The 17,007-nt window shown below is 45.8% G+C and overlaps 4 protein-coding genes and 1 non-coding gene across 5 annotated transcripts in view; 1 reads left to right on the plus strand and 4 right to left on the minus strand.

Moving 5' to 3' along the window:
- LOC101779668 (SWI/SNF complex subunit SWI3C) overlaps window positions 1–3,083 on the minus strand; it is a 7,622-nt gene extending 4,539 nt beyond the window's left edge. Inside the window, exons 1-3 of the mRNA XM_004977172.3 lie at window positions 2,908–3,083; window positions 2,267–2,818; window positions 1,597–2,162 (exon numbers count right to left, since the gene is read on the minus strand). Coding sequence (XP_004977229.1) covers window positions 1,597–2,162; window positions 2,267–2,818; window positions 2,908–2,935 — 1,146 coding nt within the window. The 5' untranslated portion in view covers window positions 2,936–3,083. The remainder of the gene's footprint in view (window positions 1–1,596; window positions 2,163–2,266; window positions 2,819–2,907) is intronic.
- A 2,669-nt stretch (window positions 3,084–5,752) lies between these two features.
- Window positions 5,753–9,561, minus strand: LOC101780069 (replication factor C subunit 2). Its single transcript, XM_004977173.4, has 12 exons — window positions 9,374–9,561; window positions 9,186–9,264; window positions 8,999–9,078; window positions 7,955–8,074; window positions 7,800–7,869; window positions 7,636–7,709; window positions 7,431–7,551; window positions 7,222–7,284; window positions 7,080–7,139; window positions 6,557–6,682; window positions 6,375–6,458; window positions 5,753–6,154 (listed from the first exon to the last, which is right to left on the minus strand). Exons 1-12 carry the CDS (start codon window positions 9,415–9,417, stop codon window positions 6,056–6,058), a joined length of 1,020 nt encoding a protein of 339 aa, XP_004977230.1. The 5' UTR covers window positions 9,418–9,561; the 3' UTR covers window positions 5,753–6,055.
- A 58-nt stretch (window positions 9,562–9,619) lies between these two features.
- On the plus strand, window positions 9,620–11,455 carry LOC105914822 (putative F-box protein At1g47300). The gene is made up of 2 exons (XM_012847627.2): window positions 9,620–9,928; window positions 10,039–11,455. Exon 2 carries the CDS (start codon window positions 10,061–10,063, stop codon window positions 10,709–10,711), a length of 651 nt encoding a protein of 216 aa, XP_012703081.1. The 5' UTR covers window positions 9,620–9,928; window positions 10,039–10,060; the 3' UTR covers window positions 10,712–11,455.
- Window positions 11,456–13,326: 1,871 nt separating this feature from the next.
- On the minus strand, window positions 13,327–13,399 carry TRNAR-UCU. Its single transcript has one exon. It is a non-coding gene; the product is annotated as a tRNA-Arg (tRNA).
- A 1,224-nt stretch (window positions 13,400–14,623) lies between these two features.
- LOC101781279 (nifU-like protein 1, chloroplastic) lies at window positions 14,624–16,795 on the minus strand. The gene is made up of 4 exons (XM_022828382.1): window positions 16,712–16,795; window positions 16,556–16,637; window positions 15,982–16,295; window positions 14,624–15,073 (listed from the first exon to the last, which is right to left on the minus strand). Exons 1-4 carry the CDS (start codon window positions 16,793–16,795, stop codon window positions 14,882–14,884), a joined length of 672 nt encoding a protein of 223 aa, XP_022684117.1. The 3' UTR covers window positions 14,624–14,881.
- Window positions 16,796–17,007: the final 212 nt, after the last annotated feature.

Consider the following 17,007-nt stretch of genomic DNA (forward strand, 5'->3'; position numbering starts at 1 on the left):
GCATCGGTATTTTTTTGTTGGGGTTCTTTATCATTAGAACACATGATCGTTTGCCGCATATGTAATTAACGAAATTTAATGATTGTAACTTGTTGTTTTACGAATACGCTTGTTTGGGTACATGAGGCCTTACTTTTCGTTACAAATAACGTCTAGGCAATTTATATTTGAACTGTAGCTAAAATGGGGGGTGGGGGGGGGGGGGGGCAATGTAGTGAGTGGAGAGTGATGGTGAGCAAAGCTGATCAGTTTGTGAGTGAAGCAAACTGATCGGTTTGTGATTGCAGCAAGTGAAGTGAGAGAAGGGGGAGGAGTGTACTGGTGTAGTGTTGATCAGTTTGCAAGTGAAGCAAGTTGATCAGTGTGTGAGTGAAGCACGGAGTGCGTGCATAGTGAAGCATGGTTAGTATACAGCAGTAGTGGTTGTGCTAATTGGATGCAGCGTGTGGCTGTGTTAGTGGAGATAGCTGCGTGAGTGTTCTTGGCCGGGTTGTGCGGCTGAGACGCAGCTTAGTGTGTTAGTGTTTGTGCTGTGTTAAAATCAGTGTAACCAATGTGTTGAACTGTGGTGAATTTTAGTGTAAAAGAGGGTGCTGGTGTGCAGTGCCACAAAAGTAGTCTGTGTGTTCCTAATCTGTGAGTGGCTGGTGTGATCTTGGGAGGTGCTAGAGGCTAACAGACACAGTGAGTATAATGTAAATAAGGCTTCACAGGTTTACTCTTGCTGGTTACAAATAAGTGCCGTAAATTAAAATGGTCAACCATTTTGAAATGATGCATCCCTGTAAGCTGGACAAGTATTATGAACGGGAATAATAAGCATTATAAGGCACTTTCTCATTTTCTTAACTCATGACCGATAATAGCAAAAGCCCTGACAGAAAATTAGGTGCACACTCTCCACAATACGTCTTTTAATTAAATCATTGTGGCATTCTCATGAGCTTTTGGTACATAAAATCACAGGATTAAAAGTATGCGTTTAAAACGCCATTGCTATGCATGGACACTCTAAGGCATAAGATTCAAACTCCGGTCTGTAAATTCCTCAGCAAACAATGTTATACGATCATCTAGTCGAACCTAGTCCGCATGGCACCGATAAGGCCCTGAACAGACGATTAATCGTGATTAATTGGGTGATAAGTCCGACTAATCAGGGTTTTACCTAGTCAGCTCAGTACCGACTAGGATGACTAATCACGATTCGGACGACTAGATAACACTGCAGCAAAATTAAACAATGATATTTGTTTGATAAAACACCATAATAGATCCTTCTTGCCTAAACATTTGACATTTGAGTACAATCAGTTCAGAATCAGATCATAGCAACATTTGAATATCACCTAAAGCATAACATATTGACCTAATCAGTTCCTTCTGGAATAGCTAGTCATGTGGTAAACCAATGCTAAGTTTTGAACGTAAGAATTAAAATACCCAATAACAGTCTCATTCTATATAGTTAATGATAATACGAGGGTACAAATGTCAAGTGGATTGCATAAGCAACATTCTTGACATTGTAATGAAGGAGCATCAACATATGAAGAATGAAGTATGACCAAGTAGAAATTCTGATTGTGCACACACCTCCTTTTGTGACTCGTAGTGTAAGCTGGGCAAAGGTTGTGAGCAGAAACTACAAGAAGTCTCTGATAAGCGCTCCCATATCTTATCGTCCAAATTCACAGAATTAGCATCACCATTTGCCACCACTGGAGCAGATGAAGTTGACACCGCAGAAGCTATATCATCTGCCCGGATACTGCATTTTGGCCGATCAAACAGAATCAAACCATCAATCGATTTCATAGGTGCAGATACCAGATGCAGCTCCCCTGTTGTCTCCTCCTTGATTAGTGATGCTGCCATCCTGAGGCCACGGTGCACAGACCCTGTTGCAAGGTAATTAATGATCCCCCAAGATTCCAAGAACCTAACTATCCTACTCAGATCATACAATTCAGGTGTGCTTGTGACAAGTCCCTGGCACTCGGCAAACACGAGTCTTTTCCCAGGTCGCTCCAAATACTTCGCAATCACCCTATTCCTCAACATCATGTACTTCTCCGGTGTTTGCCCCTGGGATTTTCCAGAGAAGTATTGTGGCACAACCTGCCTCTCCAACCTGTGCACCGTCGTTGGCACGAACCAATCTACAATCAGGAATGAACAAACGCAGCCCATAATTTAAATTAATAGTATGTTCTACCAGGTAGTGTTCAGTGGCAAACAGTGACTTTTAGTGCCAAGAAGAAACCTGAGTGCCTGGGCACGATGTGAAGTTTGCCGTAGAACTGCTTGTGCACTCCACATCCCTCCATGAGTGGAGGCGGGGTGCAGACATACGTGGACGGCTTGTCAGGGTCGTAGGACAGGGACGGATGGTCGGGCAGCATCGCCGAGATCACCTGGAGCTGACCGTGCGAAATGTTCTCGAGAACGGGTACCGTGGCTACGGCAGCCGGAGCACCGTCGGCACCAGCCGCCGCGCGCTCCGCGTCGATGACAGCAAGCACCGAGGGGTGAGGCCGGCCGACGGCGCGGCGGACGGCGGCGGGGAAAACGGAGACCGGCTCGGCAGGAGAGGAAAGCACCTCCGCCCCGCGGAGGTCGAGCACGGGGTCGTCATCGCCGCCGCCGCCGGCAGCTAGGGTTCCTCCGCCCCCGTTGGCGAAGGCGCCGCGGGTCGCGTCCTCGTCGCCGTTCGCGGCCGCGGCGGAGTCGGAATCGTCGGAGTGGTCGGCCTGCTGCTTGGACGGGGAAGGGCTGGCGGCGGCGCGCTTCCGCTTCCGCCACTTGGCCCGCGCATCTGGAGGCGGGAATGGAAGACGGAGGGAGTTAGGGTTTTGGGGGTGCGGGAATTGCGAGGCGCAAAGGGGGGTCGAGCGGGGCGCATACCTGAGTTGGAGGAGGCCTTGCGCGGCATCGTCGCCGGCGCCCGCGGCGGCGGAGGAAGCGGAGGTGGTGGGAGCCCGGAGAGTCCCCGCGAGCGAGGGGACCACGGTGGTTGGTCGGGAGGCACGTGCGAGGGGAGTGAGCCGATCGAGGAGTGCTTTCAGCTCGTTCGAATTTCGGTTCTCCCTCTAGATTTGAAATTTTCGGAGCACAGGGTTTCAACCGGTCAGGACGAAAAGGGCACGTTGCTTCAGCTTATAAACACCTAATTTGTTACCTAATTTGTTGTGAGAGGAAAACATTGTTTGGTGGCTGATAAGCCGGCTGAATAAGCTGAAGCGAACAGGCCTTAAAATTGGTAACCTCGTACTCCGTAAAACTGTCCACACGTACAATGATACAGTACGTGAAAAAATGGAATAATGAGAATTTAATTGTGTGTTGCCAACTGCAGATAATAGCGCGGTTGAAGTATGGTAACTCCAAGCCCTATTTGTTTTTGGTTGCTAAGGACTAAAGTTTAGTCTTTTTAATCCCTAGACTGCCAAACATGATGACTAAAAGCGACTCTAAACTTTAGCCCTTTAATCCTCAAAAGGTTGCTAAAAGGGACTAAAGGAGACTACCGGCAGGGTCTGCCCCTCATTAATGCTGCCTGGTCCCCGCCACCCTTCCGCCCGGCCACCGTCGTCGTCCTTCCTCCCGCTCGGCCCCCGTCGCTAGCCTCCCTCCCGTCCAGCCCCCGCTGTCGTCGCCCTCGCCACCCTCCCGCCCGCCGTCCCCGCCATCGCCAGCACATCGGATCTGGGCGCCCACGCCACCGCCACCATCGCAAGGCGCTCGAGCTCCCCAGAGATGTCGGAGCTGAAGCTAGAGTAGTCAGAGACGTCCCGCGACAGCTCGAGCAGCTTCGTGGCGGCCGTGTTGATGGCGGATGACAACTTGGCGACGGCAACCGGGTGCGCTGGCCCCGTGGTGGCTGTGAGCTCGCTGAGGTGGAAGTCAATGATGGAGTCGGTGAGGTTCTAAATGTCGCCGTCGCCCATGGCGCGGGGCTGGGGAGCCCGGGGCAGAGTCCGACTTTAGCAGTGCGAAGCGGATGATGCGCATGGAGCGCCCGAGCGGCGCTGCAACCCCGCGGCCGCGCAGGGGCTCTGCCCCGACGACGACGAGGGGATCTACGAGCCGGCGAGTGACACCATGGCGCGGCGGGAGGCATTGATTAGGGGTAGTTTAGTTTTTGTTCAACTGCTTTAATGACCTTTAGCCATTGGAACTAAAGAGGTGGGGACTAAAGCAGTCCAGTGAATAAGGGGAACTAAAGTTTAGTTTAGTCCCTCGAGGAACCAAACAGAACAGGTCTAAGTAAAGTTATGACTTATCGATCAAAAAATTAATTACTGACTCAGATTGCTAAAATGTATTTGGATGGGAGTTAATGGTTGGTTCGTTTGCATGCGTGCACAAAGGCAAAATTAGGTGGGTGAATCAACTGCCAAATTTTTGGCTCACCCTTTGCGTTGGCAAGATTGACGTTGGTGGAAACTAAAGTCCCCTTAGAGACAAAGACACTACTTGTGCATTGGAGGCAAATATGGAGAAAGAATATGGCAATTGTATGCCATTTGTCATTAGCGATGACAACTGTGGCTGAACACCTGCCTAATTACCCTATAGGCTAGAATTTTGTAGACCTCAATTGCTTCGATATTTGAAAAGTAAATATGTAATTGTGAATTAGTAGTTTTGTTAGCTAGTTCTAATAATTTATAGCTATAAGTATTTATACACCTTACTAATATGTGCAAATGTATTACATAGAGGAAAACTTGCTAAAGCATCTATTTCTACAGCTTAGCACGCAACTTTTACTATTTCACTACCCATTAATCCAATATTATATGGAAAAAGGGAAAAGCACACCGCGTGCGACTAGTATTAGGCATTTATGTTGACTTCATGCTCGAGGGTTAATTCTTAGCTGGCTAATTACTCCCTCCGTTTCCAAATTGCATGTCATTTTGATTTTTCTAGGTTCATAGGTATTATTATGCATCTAGACATACACTATATCTATATGCACAATAATACTTATGCACCTAGAAAAGTCAAAACGAGAGGGAGTAGTTGGCTAATAGTTAACTTAGCTAAAATTAGCAACATGGTGTTTGTCTTTGAATATATGCGTTGATAGTTAGCTGGAATCTTGATAAAAATCTATTTTGCCTTTGGTTGGTGGGAGGAGAGGTATGCCTAATTTTTAGTATCTAACAATTAGCCCAGTGCATCAGAATAAGCGCTTATAGTCAACGACTGTATTCCTATTTCGAAAAAACAACTATATTCCGCCTTTGTAATGCAGGAACTATATTGTGGTGTTTTACTCTTACCATACACGTTACTTATAGCAGTTTTACCTTTGTAGTTGGAAATGATTTCCCAATTAAATTGCATGTGATTTGTCAAAAAAACAAAACGTGCGGCAGCCGATTCATATCCGGGATTCCGCTAGAGCAGATCATGGTATTGGTGCATACTTTTAGCACTAGTGACAGCCATGTATCCTATTTTCTCCATTTCAAATTGTTTTCTACTCCCTCCGTTCCAAATTGTAGGTCGTTTTAGCTTTTCTAGAGTGTATATCTAGATACATAATAATATCTATAAATCTAGAAAAGCTAAAACGACCTACAATTTGAAACGGAGGGAGTAGTAAATTATCTAACCTTTGCTATATAAACCTGTGCCGTTGCAAAGATTCGCGAGCCCAAACGTACAGTAACCACAACGCCATAGCGCAGACGAGCGCATTAATCGAATTCACTAGAGTCTCGAGACCTCTCAAAAATGGAATGCCAATGTTAAGCTGCTATCTGCCATCAATGCGTCGTCAGGGGGCAAGAGGGAAATATAATGCACAAGATGTAAGACGGAAAATGTTCCATGCCATACTGGACATCCACAGGCAGAGTTCAGCTAAACTTTGGGCACGCTAGTCACACTTTAACCCATCACAAATCTAAGGAAAACGCAGCAACAGAATAGCGATGGAGATTAGCCTTGTGCTGTGCAGCATCTAAAGACGCCTTCCAGGGCTTGCAAATGATGATCATCGGTCATCACCAACACCATGCCTCTTTGCGAACATCTCTTAGAAGACCAGCGTTTGTGGCATGTCGAAAAGAGCACGAATTGTCTCGCTGGCAACATCCAAAAGCTGTAGATACTCATCTGCCCCATCGACCAAGCACTGCAAATTACCCCAAAAGGAGAAATATGATTGTCATACTACATGGGAAAAGTACTGGAACTCTGAAATAGCAGGTTTCCACATTAAGTTTATTGCCGAACTACTCATGTGAATGAGAAAGGTATATGTTTTCCCTCAAAATAATACTATTATGCAAATCATGATAATAAGAGAAAGGACCATGGAATTACTGTAGTACTGTAATTTCAATAGGACAAACCTTATCAGTTTCCCCAAGCTTTTTACATATCCTTGCCTTTTGCTCATCTGGAATATCATCCGCACTAACAATTACATCTAGAAACTGAATGAGTGCTTCAGTTAGTGGCAGTGGTAAGATGAAATCAACAGGGCTAATAATTAACTAGAGTATGGCATAGAAATACAGAATAAATAGATGACCTGTGCCATCAGCTGGGAGACTGGATATCCATCTGCGATGATGTTGCTAACTTCCTTGTTTGCAACATCAAATTCACCAGATCTGCAGGCTGCAAGCAGTGACTTCACAACATCTTCAGGGATAACCTGACACAGGGTGGCCAATATGATGAGTGGAAGAGCTTGATTTCCCAAGATAGCTAAACAGTTTTCTAACTGTTTGTTCATATCACTAATTACTTGCATGGTAAAAGTTTTCATAAGATAATTTTCCAAGCAAAAGCATAGATAATTTCCTTTATACCCAAACAAGCTGATCACTCTGAGTCCATAACCTCACTGAAGGATCCACTTTACTATGTTCTAGGGTAAAACATCATCAAGAAAAATGAAATTATATAACCCTGCACACCAAGCTAAAATACTATCCAAAATAAAAACCATGCATTTCAACATCGCGTAATACAGGAGCTAGAAATTTCGTGATACGTGCTCAGTTAGCCTCTTCGCGAATAAAAGAGAAGAAAAGTGAGTGGTGGTGTACCCCAGAAACACTGATCAGGTCACTGGAAGAGATAGAAGATCCGAATAAGCGGGCTGCACTCTGCAATAAAACATAAGTATATGAAACTAAGATCAATTTAGCACAGCTTGATGCAAAAGAACATATTCAGAAACCAGCAGACCTGAAGGTAGGTTATAGCACGACGAAGATCACCTTGAGAAATGGCACTCAGTGTGGACAGCGCCTAATTTGAGAATTCAAAGCAACTCAATGTAAGCAGTCATAAACAAAAGAATGCTTGAAGTAATTGACTTGATATTGTTACATTAATTCATGAAGCAGATAAACATCATCTGACCTATCACAAAGTGAGCCTAATTTAAGTAATACCTGAGCATCAAGATTGAGACTTTCTTCATTGCATATATGCATAATACGACTGCTCATCACTTCTTCTGAAAGAGGCTTGAACCTAAACTTTGCACATCTAGATGCAAGTGGTTCTATTATCCTGTAACACACATTAACAAATCATGAATTTCAATTTTCAGTACTTGAACCATAGAAGAATAAGAAGATCAAGCTGACAAAATACCTGCTGATATAGTTGCATATAAAAAAGAATCTGGTCACTTTTGAGTAAGTCTCCATAGTACGCCTCAAAGCATTCTACAGGAGGATATTAATATCACAAACTTACCATGTGTAACAGGTCTGAATCATTACAGATAGAAGAGTGCTGTGTGTGCAGCAATATACCTGGGCATCTTCTGTCATCGAATCAGCTTCATCAAGTATAATCATCTTGTAAGGTGGGCAGGGATAACCACTGAAGTTCATCACAGCAAGTAAACTACTCATGAATACAAAAATCCGATCAGAACTGAAAATCTTTCTAATTTTAATGAGCTTACGCTTTCCGTGCAGTACCAACAGCAACAGCAGCAAAATCCTTGATTTTCGTCCTCACCACATTAATTCCACGATCATCACTAGCATTGAGCTCCAAAACTCTTGACTTGTACAGCTCTGGACTGCATTATCCAAAGAGGACCAGAAAACTTCATCCTTAAACATTCTGGGAGTAGTTTTGCATAGTTTTATTTTTTTTTCCAAACAAATCAGTTTCTAATGTTATTTCCTTATTGACTCGGCATGATTATAGAAATTTCATGAGTGAATTAGAAAAATTAACCACATAGTTTTATTTTTTTTCAAAACAAATCAGTTTCTAATGTTATTTCCTTATTGACTCAGCATGATTATAGAAATTTCATGAGTGAATTAGAAAAATTAACCACACGCGTCTAAAAAAAGGGGCGAAACTAAATTGGCTGACAGCTAAGAGATTCTTGCAAGTTGAAGAGGAAATGGAACTTTGCTACTTTTTTTGTAGTAAATTCGGGTTCCTCCTAAATGGCTGTTTTAAACACATATAGTTTCATTTTTGCTGTTCTTCTGTTGCATAAAAAAATTAACTTGAATTGCAACTTAACTACATACCATTCAACTCACTGGTATGCACCAACATATATATTGACTAATGACTGGCATGTCTAGGAATCAACAATGACCTTGAAATAACAATTTACACTTCCTGGATGTTCAATTCAATTCCTAGGATTGTACAAACAGACATGGCAATCTTTTTGACCTTGAAATAACGATTTACACTTCCTGGATGTTCGAGTTCAATTTCTAGGATTGTACAAACAGCATGGCAATCTTTGTTATCAGCAGTCCAAGGTCCAACCCTAATAGTCAGCATTGACTTAAGTCAGTGATAGGATCGAGCATAGCAAGATGCACCATACCCATCTATTGCTCCACTGGCCCATTACACTGGCAATGGCAATTACAATACAATCCAAGATTACATAGTACACTACTCATATTAGGCAACCAAACCAAGAAGAAGAAACCAAAAGGACACAAAAATGTCAAGCAAGAGGGTATACCCGTAGAGCTGGTAGGCAATGGCGAGTGCAGTGGTGGTCTTCCCGGTGCCCGGCGGGCCGTAGAACAGCATGTGTGGCAGCTGCAAGGGACCATACAGCAAATAAGAAAGATCTCCAAGGGGGTTTCCGCGAATAAAAAGAAGAATTTGGGGGAGGGAAGAGGGGTTAGGGTTTAGCGCTCGCCCACATCAGCGGTCTGGAGGGTGTTGGTGAGCACCCGGACGACCTCCTCCTGGTGCGCCACATCCTTGACCTGCCTTGGCCGGCTGCAGTGGCAGGAGGAACCGGCGCGATTAGAGCGGAATCACAGGGTGTTTCATTCCAAATCCGGGGAAAATTTGAGGGGAGAGAGTGGGGGACGAGTGGGGGACTTACTATTTCTCCACCCACGGCTGCGACATCGGCACGAGCGGCGCCATCTCCTAGTCCTCCGCCGCAGCGGCCGCCGCCGGTGGTCGTTGCCGTGCGCGGGGGCGGCGGTGGCGAGTCGGCGGGCTGCTCCTGCGTTTTCGCGCGCTGCGATTTTTTGGGTTCTCGGCCGTGGGGTTTTCGGCCTTCTGGGGGGCTCAACTCAAGAGGGCCGCCCGCCAGAGTGAGGCCCAGAAGATTAACCGCTACTCCACAGACAAGTGGGCCAAGTTTTGTGGCCCACGGTTCAGTGAGTAGTCTAAGTATAAAATGGTGGTCCCCTGCTTCCTTCTCTCCCCGTTTCGGCCTTTCCCTCCCCGTCCGGCCGTCCATTTCTGACTACCCTTGATCGAAGTGGCGGCTGGCCGCCAGAGCACAAGCTGAATACGCATCCGTCTGCGGCGGCGGCGGCTGGGCACGCCGGCATCCAAGGAGGCGGAGGCTGCGACGGGTGTGCGCACCGGTAATCCAAGGCGGCGGCGGAGGAGGAGGAGGTTGCTTCTCTTCTGAACGGCGCACGAGGTGAGCATGGATTTGAAATTTCGAATCACAAACCCCCAAAATCCCTCTGAGAAACGGCAATGGAGGAAGTATCCCCAAGCCTAACCAGGCGCCGCTCGCATAAACCGCAGATTTGGCCGCGCCTTTGCCGGGATGGAGGAAGGAAGCCCGGCGCCGGCGCCGGCGGCCTCGGCCTACCTCCCCGACGACGTCGTCGTCGAGATCCTCGCGCGGCTGCCGGCCAAGCCGCTCCACCGCTTCAAGTGCGTCTCCCGGACCTGGCGCCGCCTCATCACGGACCCCGCCCACTCCCGCAGGTTCGCGCAGACCCTGTCGGGCCTCTTCTTCTCCCTTGGGTACGAGGCCGGTCCGCCCTGCTTCGCCGGTTTGCACACGCCTCCGCCTCCTGGAGTCGACACGGCTCTCTCCTTCCTGCCCCCCAGCTGCGGCGAGATCGAGCTGCTCGATTCCTGCAACGGGCTCCTACTCTTGCGATGCTCGCGCTCCCGCAGGTCAACTCGGATCCCCTTCTATGTCGTGTGCAATCCGGCCACCGGAAACTGGGCTACCTTGCCCCAACCTAGCCACGCCCCAGGGGAGAGGGGCTATGATGATGAACTCATGGCAAACAAGAACACCTGCAATGCTGCACTAGGCTTTGATCCGGCTGCCTCCTCGCATTTCCATGTGCTTCAGCTGGTGGAAAAGGAGGACCAATATGAGGATATCGTCGTGGCGATGGAGATTTACTCATCCGAAACTGGCATATGGGTTTTCAAGGAGCCGCGCGCCGGGGACGAATGACGGAGTCAATGACACCTACTCCGCAGCGCTAGGCTTTGATCCGGCAGTCTCCTCGAATTTCCATGTGTTTCAGATGGTGCAGGAGCATTACTACGACGAGGACTTGTTTGTCGTGGCGGTGGAGATTTACTCATCCGAAACTGGCATATGGGTTTTCAAGGAAAGCAGATGGAGTGAGTGGGACATCCGATTCACCGGACAGATGACCTATTTCAATGGCTTCCTGCACTTCTGCATCGCCTCCAACGCGGTGGCCTCGGTGGATACACAGGGCCAGGCGTGGAGGGTCTCCCGTGTGCGGCACAATGCAGTTTATGGCTATAGCTCTTCTATCAGCCATTCTCAGGGGCGCTTGCTTTATGTTGATAACAATGTCTGGCAGAATGATACCCTGTCAATCTATATTCTCGAGGACCACAATAGTGAGGAGTGGACATGGGCCTTCAAGCAAAGTATCTACAAGCCGGATCTATTTGGACCAAGACCAGCACAAGGGGGCTGGGACTACTACATAGCTGCATTTCATCCAAACGGCGATTTGGTTTTCTTCTATGATGAGCGTCAGAAAAGACTGATGTCCTATGACATGAAACACGGACATGTGCACGTTATCTGTACTCTTGGAGAAGTGCTCAAACTTGTGCATGGAGAATATTATGACGTGCGTCGCCTGTTTTTACCTTATGTTCCATTGTACTCAGGGGCATTAGCATCGCCTAGTATCAACTAGAAATGCTTCGCATCCATCAGCACAAGGTTCAAATTTGGCATCGATGTCTTTAGAAGGAGCTGGTAAGCTAAATTGAATCTTCACACATCTAGCGCCAATCAGTAAACTAGAAGTGTGTCTGTCTCAATCTGCCATCCGTGTTGTTATGAGCTGCCAACAATATCTATTTAAGTATTTGTTTGTATATTTACTGATTTGGTATAAAAATGTCTGAACCTTCTGGTCGTTTGCCTAGACTGAAGTCTAGGCTGACTAAAAGCTAGTCAAAAGTTGACCTACCATTTACCATTTAGCGTCTAGAAATATACATTAGTCTAAGCAATTGAATGTGGGGCATTAGTTAGTTAAACTATATCTCATGACCATTTGGATTCTCAACAATAAGATATTCCATTAATCGAAAGCAAGGGTATACAAAATATAAGTTGAAGACGGTACATACATTCATTATTTCATTGTATCCAACCTCCGGTCCGATCGTTTTATAATGGCCTGTAATGCATGTTTGGTCATGTTTATACTCATTTGGTTAGGTTCCTTGTGAAATCAGTTGTGCAATACGTGCTCGTCAAAAGAAGAAACTTTTGTTAAGCTCGCCGATTTCAAGATTTGCTAGTTTGTTCATATTGGCGATTGTGCACATATGTATATGACATATGAGCATTTGCCCTATTTTGAAAAAAATATCACCCTTTGTAGTTACATGATATCAAAACAAAAAATATTATTATTTCATATACTCATGTAAGTGTATTTCTTTAAATACTTTGTTAATGCTGTCAATTTCACTTGAGGATAAAATATTTCATTAATGGCGAGATAAAGGTTTGCGCCAGCGTGGGGTGCTTTCTCGCCCTTTACACCGCCAACGCACCAGCTGTTGTGGGAAGAGCTTGAGTCTCACTGCTCGTCCTCTTCACCAAGAGGAGGAATATCTGCTGCGAAGGAGGAATTTAGTACGTCTGTCCAAGTTGTCAAGCGTAGTCTAGTATAGGTTTCAGTTTGGCCTGTCTGTAGCCTGTTTTTCGAGTTATTCTGCCTTACAGTTGAGGCTATGTCAGGTGACCAAAACAAATGCCGTAAAACGTTTATGACCAAGGTACTAAGTACATTCGTAGCGCCCGCTATAGCGGTAGCGGTACAAGATAGTGGACCTAAGATAGCATGTTTGAACTTAGCAACCGCTATTGTCCGCTATTGCGACCGCTATTGCTCACGTTAGGTCGCTATTCACTATACTTACAGTTCAAGTGACATATGAATATGAATCAAATGGTAGTAATAATATTTAAAATAGTAATTTAAGTATTGACAAAGAGTTATTGAATGAAAAATGAAATTTTTATTTATTGATATGGGAATTTAATGTTAATATATATCCATAAATCTTAATTATACCTATTTATTTGTGATTATTACCGTGAAATGTAATGGCTAACTTAAAACTATAACTTTTTATAAGTAAACTTGATGATAATATTTATATACTATTTTTTGAATTCCGCTATTTGGACTTAGCACATACTATCCGCGATCCGCTGCACCGGTACTAATCCACCATCCAATAAACAAACAAATTGCTACGGATTGATTCAGCCGCGCATCCTCTCAGATCCCCTCTCTCGCTCCAACTCCGATCGAGAATCTCTCGTTTCTGCAATACCTAGTCCGACCCTGCAAACAAGCTATTTAAGCCGGTTGAAAGTTTAGTCGGACTTAAAAGTTGAAATAGCTTAAGCAAGTTGAGCCCATAGACTCAAAAATAATAATTCAGTTACCCATAGTCATATGTGAGCTTCCTAGTGACTAGTGAAGACTGAGGAGAGTACTTATAAAAGTAAGAAAAAGTAAAAAAAAAAGTGGTATGGGGAAAAAATATTCATCGCACGCCTGGTGGGACTCGAACCCACAATCGTCTGATTAGAAGTCAGACGCCTTATCCATTAGGCCACAGGCGCTACTTGTCTTTTGTGAGACCTTTTCCATCAAGGATCTAGGTGCCCGCTTCAAGGTTCCGCCATCGATCAAGAGAGGCGGAGACCCTACCCCACCGCATCTGGAACAAGAACCGGAGCGAGGCGAGCCACCGATCCTCCGCCGCACCACGTCGCCGGATCCAAAGGAGAGCGGGGGTGAGCAAGATGGAGGCTTCCAAGAAGCTCAGCGCCGGATCGACGGGGAAGAGAAGGCACGGGTCCACGGCGCTGTTCGTGGCGGTGGACTACGCCTTCCTGCTCGCCTTCGCCGGCTTCCTCGCCTACCTCGTCGGGTCCCGGATCCTCCCCTCCGTCGGTCCATCGGCCTAGATCGGCTCCCGTCCTCCGTGGATCTCTTCTTTCTCTGCCGCTCTGTATTTCGTTTGGATTCGATATGAGGCCCATCCCGGGATCTTTCCCGGGCGATGGATCTCGTCTCGTTGTGATGCGGCTCCTGCGATGTAATCCAATCCCATTTTGTTGAGGAGAGAACTAGTGATGTTTCTTGGCAATCGTCATGCTGATGTGAGAAATCTTTGCTTGTTCAGTTGCTACATCTGTTCGTGTACTGAGATTGCTTAGCATAATAGCATTTGAATTGATCCGGCTTCTATGTGCCTGTCTGTCCGACTGAAAGTGAATCGATCAGGTTAATCTCATGCTTCGTTTTTTATCTGTGATCTGTGATTCAATACTTGTGATTTGTGAACTTGGTTTCTGTGCTTTTACTTGTCTTCTAAATATCTACCATAACTCATCCTCTCTCTTGCCTAGCACATTAGTTGAGTAATAATCACTGTCATTCTTACCTGCCTGTACTATAAACCAAAGCTGGATCCAAAATGAGCAACGAGGTTCAGCTGTCATTTCAGCAATTCTTGGTCGTTATTGATCCAAAACGAGCAACGAGTTATTCACTACTTCATATTTTGCCACATTTTGCTCCAAATTCAAATGGACCAGTATTTTTTTTTCTGAAGGAATGGTATGATGCCAGTTATCCTTTGCCATTACTCCGGAAATACTGTTTCTCCTCCGTCTTACAGTGTTCTTACCATTATTTTTCTGTTCGTGATGTCAAACTAGACTCAAATTTTGAGATGTTTAGCCTACAAATGCTGAAGGGTATGGGTATCTGTTTGCTGAGAGAACTCGTTAGGACACAAAAGCTTAGAGCTCTAGTGCTTCAGAAAACAATAGGTTGAATTCAAGCAAAATACACCTGTTCAATTTTCATTGCAAGAGGAAGAGATCAGGTCTTTTTAGCATCTCCACTATGAAAACCCGTACCATACATACAGCACATTGCATCAAAAGTCTCATTTTATCTTCCTGACTGCCAATATGAGGAATACTTCATGAGGCTACTGCCTGACTGCCCGACAGCAACGATCAGTCAGCATATTCCTTGATAGCTGCTGTACTTGTGCTCGTTTAGGAGCTGGCATACAGATACTCACAAGTTTACGACACTAAACGGATGCCTGCGACTGATGGGATCTTCTCTCTGAGCTTCTGAGCTAGCGCCACTCGAACAGTCTTCACACCTGCAGCGCGGCCTGTGAGCCGGACTTTAACAATGGGGCCAACAATCTTGATGAACTCAAGCTTGCCACCTCCTGTGCCAGCAAGGTATGGTCTGATTTCAGCTAGTACCTGAAATTTAGTTTAATGGAGGCACCAATACTTTCAGCTATCCCTTTTTAACATTTTTGTCTGTAAGAAGGTGAAAAGGGTAGATCTTTAATGGTGTGTGTGGTGTAGATTGATGCCAGGAGACACGGTATAATGTCACAAACAATTATTGGCACTATGGTAATAGAGAAATATCACTTAATCATAAAGAAAAGAAGATGTTTTATCCATTCAGAGTTTCAGACACTCCTATTTCCTGCATAGCAGAACTGACAAATTCCAGTGTTTCATATCTCATACTAATATAAGCTGGACTTGGAGTTCTATTAAGAGCAGGAATAGTTTTGCTCCAGGTATTGAGCGCTTAGACCAACAAAAGGTTACCTGCATTTTTCTCATAAGATAAAAAAATTCAATAGAAACAAGCCAGCAACATAGTTTCAATGTAGAAGGAATGCAAACCCAAAACAGTTCCAATGCTTGAACAATGATGTGATAATAATTGGTCCTAAACTATAGCTTAGCACTAATTTGCACAAAACTGGTGGTAAGAACTGGCAACAATCAGTTATATTTATACAAGACTCTAATTTCAGAGCATATTTATATTTCAGTTTTTACATGTGCGAGGTTGCTAATGCTGCAATATTAGCACATTCTAGACAAAATTTGTAAGGTGGGTCTATATATGCATATTTATTTAGACGTTTTCTTGAGCTAGGCAGGGCATCAAATTTGACAAACGTCCCTGTGGGAAAATATTCAGTGCCAAGCAGTCCTGGACCTATCGACCATATATCGATGCCATCACCTGCATGTTTACGCGATCACTGGAGTCACCCTAACTATGTCTATTCCTGCAAATAATCTAACAAGTGTACATGATTCAGAACAATAAAAACAAAATAAGCCTACAAGTTGACAAGTACCTTCTGCACATTAGCTGGATTTAGCTTAAGCCCCATCTCCTTATCCGAAACACGTTCAACTGCACTGATCTCTGGTATGTTCTCTATCAAGCGCCGCTCGATGCCCATCTTCATTGTTGTCACTGAGCTTGGACACGAACCACATGCTCCCTGAAGCTTTAACCTCACCACACTCCCATCAATCTTATGCAAGGCGACGTCGCCTCCATCTGCTATTAGATACGGGCGCACTTTATCCAGAACCGACTCGACATTTCCAACGGTTAGTGGCAATTGTACCACTGTATGCAGGTCGGCAACAGATCGAGCAACTGCTACAAACAGAACAACAGTAGGTGAAGGTTCAGTTGACCTCATATAATGGCAGGGTACTGAATCGGCGCAGAGTTTCAGCTAAATAGATGCAATGCAACGGAAGCACGGAACAATGAATCTTATTTAAACAATGTATTTATATTCATCAAAATCAAGTAAAAGTTCCTCGTCCCAATGCAGGTATGCGAGCATGTTGAGGGAACATCTGCAGAAAGCTTTGCGATTGGCAACTGCAGCGCCGACGATAGGGAGGCCTCACCTTGCAGACGCCGGCGGCCAGCGGACATGGCGGCAACCAATCTTGGCGTAGGGCTCCCACGCGGCCACGACGCGACCCTCACCTTCAGACCGGAGAATCTCAGTTAGCATCGTCACATTCCCAAAGAAAGTATGGGGAAACAGAAGGCAAGAGGACGCCATGCCCAACCATGGACGAGGAGGAAGTGGACGGCGCAAACTGCGCCGCGCCCGCGGCGGCGGCGGCCGCCGCCGTCGCCATCTCCGGTGGCCCGGCCCGACTGGAACGGCCCCTCACGCCTGAGGCCTGAGGGTGAAGTATTCCAATCGGCCGGCGTGGGGGTCGAGACGCTCCCAATCGCCGGCCGCCACCGTTGTTCCTCGTGTGCGGGCGGGTGATTTTGTATCGTGCCGCTATTCGCGTGCTCGCGCTTTCTCCTCTCGGGCGCGCCGGCTCGCCCGGGCGCTCGTTTC

The sequence above is a fragment of the Setaria italica genome, chromosome VII (genome assembly GCF_000263155.2).
Source record: "Setaria italica strain Yugu1 chromosome VII, Setaria_italica_v2.0, whole genome shotgun sequence".
In the NCBI taxonomy this organism is placed as follows: Eukaryota; Viridiplantae; Streptophyta; class Magnoliopsida; order Poales; family Poaceae; genus Setaria; species Setaria italica.

Bases quoted from the DNA above. Each gene is read 5' to 3' on its own strand.
- LOC101780069 (XM_004977173.4), bottom strand. From the start codon at position 9,417: ATGGCGCCGCTCGTGCCGATGTCGCAGCCGTGGGTGGAGAAATA. The intron at 7,552-7,635 runs GTATTTTGTCAG...TGTGTGTTACAG, and splicing joins ATATGCAACTATATCAGCAG to GATAATAGAACCACTTGCAT. The intron at 6,155-6,374 runs GTTTGTCCTATT...GGTAATTTGCAG, and splicing joins AGCTTGGGGAAACTGATAAG to TGCTTGGTCGATGGGGCAGA.
- LOC105914822 (XM_012847627.2), top strand. From the start codon at position 10,061: ATGGAGGAAGGAAGCCCGGCGCCGGCGCCGGCGGCCTCGGCCTACCTC.
- LOC101781279 (XM_022828382.1), bottom strand. From the start codon at position 16,795: ATGGCGACGGCGGCGGCCGCCGCCGCCGCGGGCGCGGCGCAGTTTGCG. The intron at 16,638-16,711 runs GTCCTCTTGCCT...TCCGGTCTGAAG, and splicing joins CGTCCATGGTTGGGCATGGC to GTGAGGGTCGCGTCGTGGCC. The intron at 16,296-16,555 runs GTGAGGCCTCCC...TTCTGTTTGTAG, and splicing joins TGGCCGCCGGCGTCTGCAAG to CAGTTGCTCGATCTGTTGCC.